The 12,093-nt window shown below is 41.9% G+C and overlaps 1 protein-coding gene across 2 annotated transcripts in view; it reads right to left on the bottom strand.

Moving 5' to 3' along the window:
- Nucleotides 1-435: 435 nt before the first annotated feature.
- DIRAS2 (DIRAS family GTPase 2) overlaps nt 436-12,093 on the bottom strand; it is a 30,726-nt gene continuing 19,068 nt past the window's right edge. For both annotated transcript variants that reach the window (XM_017528450.1, XM_017528451.2), the window contains exon 2: nt 436-4,431. In XM_017528450.1, the coding sequence (XP_017383939.1) occupies nt 3,796-4,395 (600 nt within the window). In that variant the 5' untranslated portion in view covers nt 4,396-4,431 and the 3' untranslated portion in view covers nt 436-3,795. The remainder of the gene's footprint in view (nt 4,432-12,093) is intronic.

Raw genomic sequence — 12,093 nt, 5'->3', positions numbered from 1 at the left:
CTAACTAGTTTTTCAGGTTAACTTTGGAATGCCCTTGGCCAAGGGGAGTATCCATCAGTCAGTTGGGGAGCTTAGAATTTTAGTTTTGGTTTACAATTTCATAGCCTGGGGTTGTGGGGGGAGGCAGAACTAAAAAAAAGAGAAGACAGTTTGTGTTCACTTCTTCTATTTTGAGACAAGTAGGGCCCTTCCCTACTCCTTCCCTCTTACCTTACCCTGTCTGGAACATCTGCTTCATTTCCACCCAATGACAAGGAGCAGCGGGAAAAGTTTCACAGGATACCCCAGAGTGCGCTGCTGTTGCCTATGCTAGATCTGCACAGAGCCTGATATCCTCCTGTTGTGGCCATAAGCACACAACAGCAGCTGAGGGGTCACCAAGTCAAGGCCATTCTAGACCAGCTAACCCCTTAAGAAACAGCACTACCTTCCAGCCAAGGTGTCATAACTGTAGCTTTATTGTAATATGTCCCATTATTTCCAGAACATCACTGGCAACTAGAAACTTGTATGCAAGGGTGATTTTTATAACTGCAGAGTAAATAAAATATACTAGACTTGTAACAATAAATACACTTTAAATATAAATATACACATTGATATCTCACACATATAAAAGTCATGCTCTGCAAATACTTTGTATACATACTGTCCTTGTGGGGTACTGAATTCCGGGACGTGTCTTCAAGGATTTAGGTGTGTCCCATTAGTTGTAGATATTTCCAGAGAACTTATGTAGAAGCAACACATTACTAATTCTGGGGGAAAAAATTAAGAATCACAGAGCAATTTTTAAAATATTTAATACATTTTTGTTCTACAAAGAATGAGGATTTCTTAAATATTACAAACAGTGAAACAAATAAACTAGCTTCCAGATATGTACAATTTACTTTATACTACAAAAATGCAGGAAGGTAAATATATACATGTAATTTTAGATAGAATGAACAATTCAATATTGCTCTTGTGTTGGCCTTGCTGCATTGTATGCATGCCCATGGCTTGTTGCAGGATGGAGGAGGGACTCATGGGGATGGAAGGGAAGTCATGGAGTCCCATGCCCAGAACGCCATCTTCAAAGCAATGTTAATTTTATAACTTATTCTGGCTGGGTCAAAAACTGCTGTGCCCATTTGCAATGTAGGCCATGTTTTCAAGAACCACAGCTACACATTTGGAAATGGAAACATACAAATGCTTAAAAACAAACTGATTCCACTATACTAACTCCTCAAACCCTGAGTCAACTGGGGAGCTCCTAAAAGATGATTTTGGGGTAACCATCGATATCCTCAGTTCAGTTCACAGAAAATGATCTCAAAATGAAGACCCATAATTGAGGCTTTAATAGCCTTCCTAGCCAAAAATTTACAGGCAAAATATGAAGGAAAAAAAACAAACCATGTCCTGAATGAGATCAGATTTTCAGTAATCACAAGCTTCTCATGCTGATAAAGCCCTAGACACTTAAACATGTAGAAACCGATGTGAAAGGGATAAAAGAAATTCTGACTTACAATCAGTAGAAATGGGACGGTTTGCAAGAATATTTCACATTGAAAGCCTTATTAACACTACAGTCAGTGGCAAAGATCACATTCTATTGTTAGCAAAGAACCCACTCAAAATCGATACACCCCATTTTGGCCACAAACTTCTGTTTCTTCTTCCATTTAACCTATACCCAAATTAAAACTCAATCATCTCTCTCTCTCAGAATAGAAACAGAAAAAGTTGTCAGGACAAGTTGAAAAACAAATGCTCCAGAAAATCTGCCAACTAAAGATATCATTGCGAATGCTGCAACGGCTTTCTAGAACAGAACAAGCCTGCCTGAAGAATTTGAAGAGGGCCTCAGGACTGGCCCAAATGCTCTGCACCCTCAGCTGGCTACCAGGCTACTTCTTTGCTTTGTCAGCTCAGCATGAGTGTTCTCCCTGTAAAGTCAGGGCGGTTTTGTTCTAGGAGATCATTGAGTCAAGCAGTTCTCAAAGGCACCTCCCACGCACTAAACACATCCCAAGGGTGAGTTATTGGGAGACCAGAGAGGATGAGATCAGGACACGGGAACTGAACCAGAAAAGACTAAAGAAATCTAGGACATGTTGAGAGAGCAAGTGTGCTTTGGGGGATGGAGATGGCCACATTGCTGCTGCTGCAAGCCCTGCATAGGAGGGACAGGAGAAACAGCAGTTGCAGGAGGTGGCATGGTCAAAAATCCCCAACTTAAGCCCTGACTGTGCTGGCACTGCCGCCCAACAGCCAGGCAGGCCCACGTGCGACTTGCAACTACAGCTTCTTCTGCCCGCCAGACAGGTGACAGGAAGATTGCGGAGAGGATGCTGCACAGTTGGGGCCAGTACGTGTTCTGCCAACTGAAACAAACAGGAGCTCTAACAGGCACTATCAGTGGGAGCTTTCAGGAAGCCAAGTCCAACCAGGCTCTGCGATGGCAGAACAATTAAGCTGAGCGGGCTCTGCCCGGCACAGAGCAGCCTGCCTGTCTCCAGCCACCATCCTATCCCCAAGCTAACACACAGGAAACCTGCAATGGCTATAATTTGGCTTGAAAGATTAAAGATGCACACAAAATCATTAGGAGAAGAAGATAATTGTTTCTAGAGTGAATACTGCATCGAACAGTTCTTAGAAGTCATGTATAATGGAACATGCAAGAGAATTTACTATTATTTAAATGCATTTTCCAGGAATATATTTCCAATATAGATAGATCATCAAAAACACAGTGAGTAACTTCTGTTTCAAAGTATTTCATTAAGGTGCAAAGTGTGTCCTATACATGTTTGTGACAGCCACAAAAATGAATGTGCTTCTGGTTGTCTGATGGCCTTTGCTGGCTACTACCCAGCTGAGTAGAGATTGAGTTATTTAAGAGAAGAAAACCACCTTGGAGGAAAAAAATGTCCAAAAATAGCAACTTTATTTGCTTGTATTTAAAATCTGAGGACTGAAAGAAGTTATAGTCCTCACAGGTCAAAAGAAGAAAACCACATTTCTAAAACCCTCGATGCATAACACACAGGAACATTATTGCGATGTTTTAATACTGTCACGATATCCTCACTCAAAAACTAAAGAACTTCTGACAGAGAAGCATACTATTGGTGAACCTGTCCCTGTACATGAAGATAAATACTCTAATAGGTTAAAATGATACTTCCCAACTAGGTCTACATGAGGCGAACACATCCCCTCAGGGTAGCAAGGCTTCCAACAGGCCAGGTGGGAATTAAGAATGAACACCCTTTGGGGGAGAAGCTGAATTTTTAAATCCCCTTTTAAAAAGCTGTAAAATGGACTGATTGTGGTCCACTTTGGACCATCTGATCTTCTCACTGCTTCCCGCCCCTCCCCTCCCCCAAAGATGTGACTGGCTTCTGTCTGGGGTTGGTGCAGGTAGCTCTGGGTTGACACGCTCTCACATGCATGTAGATGATATTTAGTCCTCTCGGCACATGTTGCTTCGTGGGTACCCGTCCTCCCATCTTCAGGTGTTGATCACCACCTTCAGAAATTATTGGCGCCTCTCAGTCCCAGGGATGCTGAGTGCGTTGGTGTTCACTTGAGCCGCCTGGCAGATTCTGTGACTCCAGAGGGGGGTGGCTTATTGTTGGTGGTGTGGAACGCCCTCTTAAGGACACTAGGGCGCATTTCCATTAAATGCAATGTTTAACACGTGGGCATTGTACATGCTACCCTGACGACGGTGGGTGTCACTGTGGGGAGTGAGGTGCCGGGGACACACAGCTGCTCCTCCCGCAGGAAGGACCTTCACATGATCACGCACTTGCCTTTGAGCTTCTCTTTCCGTTTCTGCTGCTTGCTCTTTTTCCCGTCGATCTGGAGACTCACGGTCCTGCGCTTCTCCAGGTTGAGCAGCTCCTGGAAAAGCTCCTTCACGTTGTGGTTGAGCTTGGCTGAGGTCTCCATGAAGGCACACTTCCACGTGCGGGCCAAGGCCTCCGCCTCGCTGCTCTGCACCTCGCGGCTGGGGCTCTCGTCACACTTGTTCCCCACCAGCATGATGGGGATGCTTTCCACGTCCCCTTTGATCTCGCAGATTTGTTCGTAGATGGGCTTGAGCTCCTCCAAGGACTGCCGGCTGGTGATGGAGTACACCAGGATGAAGGCGTGTCCCTTGGAGATGGACAGCCGCTGCATGGCGGGGAACTGGTGGCTCCCCGTGGTGTCGGTGATCTGCAACGTGCATATGCTCTTGTCGCAGCTGATCACTTGCCGGTAGGTGTCTTCCACCGTTGGGATGTAGCTCTCCCGGAACGTGCCTTTCACAAACCTCAACACCAGGGAGCTCTTGCCAACACCGCCGGCCCCAAACACGGCCACCCGGTAATCGTTGCTCTGTTCAGGCATGCTGCTGGAGAGCTCCAACGATCAGCCAGGACGCACCTAGCAAAGGAACCAGATGTTTGAGAGAATTAATAATTAAAATATAAAAACATTAATAAGGATGTCTCTACCTTCTTTTGATAGCTTAAAAATGGGAGGTGATGACATTTTAAATGGCTACAACTCTAAACCCAATAAATTTGGTCAATCTGCAGTTTCAAAAGGACAATCTACTGGGGGCCTCACTGGAGTCCATCTCTTTCTCCTTATTGGACCATGACAATTAGCATATTTGCTTCCACATAGGCCCTAAGCCCAGGGAAGATGCAAAGTGAGCCCGAGAGGCAGCACCAAGGAAAGGCAATGAGAATAGAAGTTAACCACCCCTCCAAAACACACACACACACGCGCGCACACATCACTGTCATCATCAGTAGCAGATCTTTGCTGTTTTTCCTGAAGTACTGAGTACCCAATATACTGGTCATCCATGTGTGTGTGTGTATGTGTGTTAACCAATACCGGGAGAGGGAGATGATTGAGGAGAAAGGATGTTCTTAATATTTATTCAGTATTTATATTAACTCACGAAATCCTCACTACTCTGCAGAAGTTGGTGCCACTAGCTCTGTTGTGCAATGATGAAACTGGAAACAAGAGATTGGGAAAGGAATGTGTCTGATGTTACCCAGCCACTAAGAGGGAAGGCTAGGATACAACCAAAGCACTGTGGATGTCAGTGCCCACCCCCCAGGCAGTTTGTAGACAGAGCTGTCACCGTGCTTTGGGCATTACTTGGACGATGGTACAGATTGTCTCCATTAAGCAGGAAGAGTTAAATAATAAGCTTGGATAGTCACTTCATGCGTCAAAATTCAGATGATTTTATAAGCTTTATTTTTAAGAAACATAAGGAATTGGATATTACCAGGATAGTAGCATAAACTACTCATTAAGGGTCATTGAAATGAGACGAATGCAGCAACTCTTTATAACACACCTCACCACTAGTCTAAGGGATGTGTAGATGTGCCTTCTTAATTCATAACCAATCACAAATTTTTCATTCTGTACCTTCTTTGGTAAGGAAGGACATATAACACCAAATAAAATAGAGAATTACACAAATTTGGATACATTTTTAAAACTGAAGTTGATAAGTAACATGGCAATGTGAAGCATGGAATTCATTCTTTTCTGCAAGCAGATACTGTGCTGACTTTTCACTTTTCTAGTTTTAGGGTAACTGGAAAAATAACAAAAAGCTTTACTGAACAAAATCAGTTCTAGAGTCCAGTGAAAGTACTAAACATAACTACCAATGGAAGGAAGTGCATTTGTGTGGTGAATACGTTCTCCTGGTAGACAGAACATCAGGTCAAAGCCCCGGACTGAGGCATCCCACCTTCTCATTTTGCCTTGTATGTCTGCCTACAAATCTGCTCAGTTTAATACACGGCTGTTCTTGCATGCACTCTGGAATCCCAAACCCTCCAAGAGACTAAGGAAACATCAGTGCTAACAGAGAATATAAAAGACTGTTAGAAAGTTCATTAACAACAAAAGACGGCAGGGGAGCCTGCTTAGGAGTTTGATGAAGTCTATAAAATGCTTATGAGATAGTTATGATTAATTTGAGGCTGAAGCATTGTGAAAAATTGTTCTACATTTAAAAAAACTCAATGGTGTCTTAATTTGTTTTCTGTTGCTCTATCAGAATGTCACAGATGGAATAATTTTAGAAGAAATCTATCGCTTACAGTTCTGGAGTGCTGCCTCTCGGGCTCACTTTGCGTCTTCCCTGGGCTTAGGGCCTAGAGAAGTCCAATATGAAGAAGCTAGATCTGGTGAGAGCCTTTCGCTGTGTCATAACATCGAGGAGAGCATGGTGTCACCAGAGAGAGCAAGCATGTCAGCTAGGGTCTCTCTCCTTGTCTTATAAAGCCACTGATGCCATGACAGGCATTGCCCAGCCCCTTCATGGCCACATCTATTCCTAATTATGTCCCCAAAGGCCCCACTTCCAAATGCCATGAACATAGACATTTGGGGATTACATTTCTAACACATGCACTTTTAGGGGACACATTTAAAGCATAGAAAATGGCCAATGGAATCTACTCTTAGGTTTCTTTCTACATCCTCAAAATGAAACCCTCTTTTTGCTTAGAAGAGAGCTTCCTAACTCTGTTTTGCCTTGTATTGTGGTTATTTAGCTCCACACTAGAGCATAAGCATATAGCTAGAAGAGAACATGTCTTAACAAGTTCTACATCCCAATATACGTCAAAGAGCTCTTGGTTCGCAGCGCACATACTCTATGAGTTTGCTGAATATGTGGTCCTGTTTACTTAGCATAGCTATGTTAAGGTGTCTCCATTACTAAGCTGGCAGCCAACACATAGGAAGCAAATGCTAAAGATAAAGTTTTCATGGATACAATTATTCAATTACCCAGAGAAATATCCACTGAGCTTCCACTAATCCAGGCTCTGGACGAGGGGCCAGGAAATAACTGTGCAGAGGACAGACTTAAGGAAGAATCTCTATTCTCATGGAACTCAGAACCAAGTAAAGCAGACATCAATCCAAAAGATAACTTCACAAATATTTAATAAATTATATCCCAGCAAGTGCTACAAAAGAGAGGTCTAAAAGAAAGTAATGGAACCTCAGATATCAGGAACAATTTCACTAAGGAGGCGGCGTGGAAGCAAGAATCTGAAAGATGAACAAGGAGTCAGACAGTTGAGGGGGTATAAAATTCAATGTGCATTTATGAGATGGGTCTGGGGCAATAACTCCATACTGATCTTCAACTCACTAACAAACACCCCAACTGTAGAGAATCACTTGAACCTAGGAGGCCGAGGTGGCAGTGAGCTGAGATCACACCACTGCACTCCAGCCTTGGTGACAGAGCAAGACTCCATCTCAAAAAACAAACAAAATAAACTCAAAACAAGCTATTTTCTTCCATCTTAGAACCATTCATTTATTTCATAAGCATTTATAAAGTGTCTTCTAGATACTGTGCACTTCTAGATACTCAATGCTTACCCAATAGCACTCACAGCATTAGAGGGAGGACAAGCATAAGAAAGTATACATTATACCCCGCTTCGCAGATGCTGCAAAAGAGAGGTCTGAAGGAACCTAATGGAACCTGAGATATCAGGAGCAATTTCACTAAGGAGGTGGTGTGGAAGCAAATTCGCAGGTGAAGAACCTAGTGGGACATCTAGCTCTGCCTGGAACCTTCAGGAAACATTTCACAGAGGGCTGGAACTTGCCAGATGGTGAATGAAGGCAGGTCAGTCAGAGGAAAGAACCTCGTGGGAAAGAATAAATGAAGGAAATGGAGCTAATGCTCGTGCCATGGTAGACAGCTTGTGTAAACTGGCATCCAGGAGTACACTCGGGGGAGCAAGTGAGAGGTGACACTCACCATGAATCAAGATAAAAGGTGAAAGAGAAAAGCAGCTTTAGAGAAATCGTGGTAAACAGAAGGAGAACGGAGCTGTGATTGGTTCAGGTTTATGGGACAAATAGGAGGAGATATCTGGCAGGTGATTGAAGTTTAGCGTGAAAGTTCAGCAGAGAGGCCTCATCTAGTGATAAATATCTGGATACCATTCATATACAAACAGCACTATCATAAACAAAAATTCTCCAGGGAGCAGGCAGATCATGAGGTCAGGAGTTTGAGACCAACCTGGCCAACAAGGTGAAACCCTCTCTCTACTAAAAATACAAAAATTAGCAGGGTGTGGTGGCGGGGACCTGTAGTCCCAGTTGCTCTGGAGGTGGAGGCAAGAGAATTTCTTGAACCTGGGAGGCGGAGGTTGCAGTGAGTCGAGATCACACCCCTGCACTCCAGCCTGGGCGACACAGTGAGACTCCGTCTCAAGAAAAAAAAAATTCTCCAGGGAGAGAGCATGTAGAATGGAAGAAGAATACCACATGCCTAATCTATCATATGACCCAGCAATTCCCCTCCTTTGTATATGCCCATGAGAAATAAAAACACTTAGCCACACAAAAGACATACAAAGATATTCATAGCAATATTATGCATAGTAGCCAAAAAGTAAAAACAGCACGAATGTTTGCAATTAATGAATGGATAAGTAAAATGTGATCTATCCATTCGATGAAATATTATTCATCAATAAAAAGAAACTGGTAATACTACAACATGAATGAATCCTGAAAATACATGGTAGTAAAAGAAGCTGGTGACAAAAGACCACACATACTGTATGGTTCCATTATATGAAACATTCGGAATTGCAAATATACAGAAAGGGCATTTGTGGTTGCTTAGGGGTGGGACGGGGTAGGCACTAGGGGGAAAACAAGAAGTAACTGATAATAGGTACAAGGTTTCTTTGGGGGCAATGAAATATTCTAAAACAGTGGTAATGGCTGTACTGTAAAACCCTGTGAAGTTACTTGCTGAAGTGTACAATTTAATAGGGGGAATTATGTCTCAATGAAGTTTTTACTTATAAATAGACATCGGGAGGGCCAGTAATCCACTGCATATAATCTATTGTCCACTGATTCTGAGAATGATTCACAGATACAGAGCATCAGGTCACAGATCCTTGTATGAGAAATGACATGTTAAAGGTAAGAGGCTTCAGCTTTATTCCTACTAGGCAAATACTTGAAACATCCCATATAGTCACAGAAGATGAACGAACCCTGAAATATTCATAGCATGAATAACAATACCCTAAATGCTAAATGAACATATTAATTCTTTAAGAAAAAACAATACAGGCTGGGCACAGTGGTTCATGCCTGTAATCCCAACACTTCGGGAGGGTGAAGTGGATCACTTGAGACTAGGAGTTCGAGACCAGCTTGGACAACATGGCAAAACCTGTCTCTAATAAAAATACAAAAAATTACCCAGGTGTGGTGGTTGTGTGCCTGTAATCCTGGTTATTTGAGTGACTGAGGCACGAGAATTGCTTGAACCCAGGAACAGAGATCGCGCCACTGCACTCCAGCCTCTGCAACAGAGTGAGACTTTGCTGTGGAAGGGGAAGGGGAAGAGGGAGGGGAAGGAGAAGAGGGAGGGGAAGGGGAAGAGGGAGGGGAAGGGGAAGAGGGAGGGGAAGGGGAAGGAAGTAATACAAAGAATGATACATGCAACAACATCTTTGAACCCAACAGTGGCCTGCTGGGTGTTGGAAATGTCACATATCTTGATGTGGGTGGTGGTTACACAGATGTTAACACTGTGTTGTTACGTGGCCATTATCTAGATTATTCTATCTTATTCACTTAAAATTATCATGAAAATGAATTTCAAATTTAAAAAATCTTTGAAAACTCAAAAATCCAATAGGATACATTTTCAGATCCCAGTTAGAGGAATAGTAGCGTTGAGAGATCAAGTATGATAGAAATAAAGCATAACTTTGATTTCACAAAGCAGGAGTTAAATCAAGACTAACAAAATTTTAGTTAAGTGACATATTGGGGGGCTGTGAAGGGAGTAGAAGTTATGTTGCAATACTGGCCTGGGAGCGATGGAAATGGAAGAGATGGCTAGAAAGCCAGGAAATGTAGACTTCGCTTTAAATAAACACGGAGATTAAGGAAAGGAGAAAGAATGAGTGGTATAAGGTAATGCAGGGTTAGAGTGATGGGAAAGATTCTGTATAGCTCTGGTGATGGATAACTGATGGAGCAAATCTGGAAGGAAGCAGAAGTCACTGGGGTCTAGGGTACACTCGGCAGGTTCATCTTCAAGGAAGGGAGGAGACAGAGAAGAGAGGGCACCTGTTAGTTCAGAAGCTCAAATTAAAACTGCCCAGACGAAACCAAAGAGTGAGCTGAGTAAAGCTTACAAAGAGAGCAGGAGAAAGCCTGACTGATTACATTTTAATAAATCTTTACAAAAGTACACTTTAAAACCAAAAAAAATTGACACAATGCATGTATTTGGTTAAAACAAAATAAGGAAATTATAAAATGCTTTTTAATGTATAGCCAGGCCCCTTCGTTTAGGACCTCTCTAGTCTCTCTTTTCAGAAATAACAACTATTTAAAAGAATGAGAATTCAGTCATCATCTTCTGATGTCCACTGTTGTAATTTTAAATGAGGCACTTATCATTTGAGTAATATATCTATGGTCTATCTACAAAATTAACACAATTACATTCCTTCCTCCACTACCCTGATTTTTGTTATAAGAAAAATAAAGTATGCACTAGTATTTAAGATTTCCAGCTATATCATTTATAGTTTGTTCTAAAATATAAGTAAGTGTTCTGTGCTTTGCTACAGGCTGTTTCTAAACCCTACCAATAGGCCAGGTACAGTGGCTCATGCCTATAATTCCAGCATTTACAAGGCTGAGGCAGGAGGATTGGTTGAGGTCAGGAGTTTGAGACCAGCCTGGGCAACATAACAAGACACCATATGTACAAAAAGTACAGAAATAAGCTAGGTGTGACAGCACCCACCTGTGATACTAGCTACTCGGGAGGCTGGGACAGGAAGATCTCTTGAGCCCAGGAATGTGAGGTTGCAGTGAGCTATGATCACACCACTACATTCCAACCTGGGCAGCAGAGCAAGACCCTGTCTCAAGTACATACATACATACATACTCTATCAATAAAGAACATTAATAGGATTCTGTAACTATTTGAGTAGATGGTAGGACTGGACCCACTGAGAGAGAAGGATAATATTCTTTATCAAACTTTGCTAATTGAAGAATAATTTTCTGTTGGTAACATTTGGATCCAACTTTTTTCTGGAGTTGTTTTTTTTCTCTGACTCTTAGTTGCCATTTTTGATATTTCAATTTGTCTCCTTTCAACCATTTCATGTGCTGGTATAGACAATACTAATAAATTATTTTAGATGGCATTAAAATTTCTCTCTGACTTGATAGAGTCCTGAATGCAACCCAAGTTCAAAGTCTTTCTTCTTCAGAGGTTATTTCATTTTTAAGTTTTGTAAGCCAGGCTTGTTAATGTAAAATCCAAAGGCAGTATGATTATCTTTCCTTTGTTAGAAATTTGTGTTTTTCTTTTTCTCTTTACAACAGTTCAGAGTTTTCTCTTTAAACTTGGAGTTATGAAGATTCACAAGGATATTTTCAGAATTGCTTTTGGGGGCCTAGAGGGAGACAGAAGGGATTAAAAACCCAATTTTTCCCACAGCCTGGGACATTGTCTTCTATTTTTAAAAATTACAGCATTCTAACCCCTACATCTTTTATCTTTCTGAGGCTTCTATTAGATGATGGATTGATTATACCTATTCTTGATTTCTCCAGCATCTTCTATTTTTAATAACCTTTCTTGTACTCTGATTTTCCTTTTTTCATAGAAGTACTTTCTTATCTTAGGAAATGTGATACCGTGCTGAATTTCAATGAGAATGCTCCTTGTCATTGGTTGTGGCTGTTCTCACTTATCTGAGCTATCTCTGTCTCTGTTTGTTCATATGAATCCTTCTTTTTCATCTGCTCATTTTCCCCAGATGTCTTCTGGTCTCTGGTTTTTCATTTGGTTTATGAAAGAATCATCACATTGGCTGTGAGAGCTAGCTGGAGTGTGAGTACTCTTGAAGATGTACAGTTCTGTTTGGAGACAGCCCATCTTCTGAATGAGAAGGCTGGCTGGATGATGTGATCCACAACCCTGTAATTTCCCTTTACTTGAACTTGGTTGAACTAAATTGTCTC

Source organism: Cebus imitator, unplaced genomic scaffold (genome assembly GCF_001604975.1).
Source record: "Cebus imitator isolate Cc_AM_T3 unplaced genomic scaffold, Cebus_imitator-1.0 Scaffold53, whole genome shotgun sequence".
NCBI lineage: Eukaryota > Metazoa > Chordata > Mammalia > Primates > Cebidae > Cebus > Cebus imitator.
This window is presented reverse-complemented; position numbering and strand designations above follow the sequence as displayed.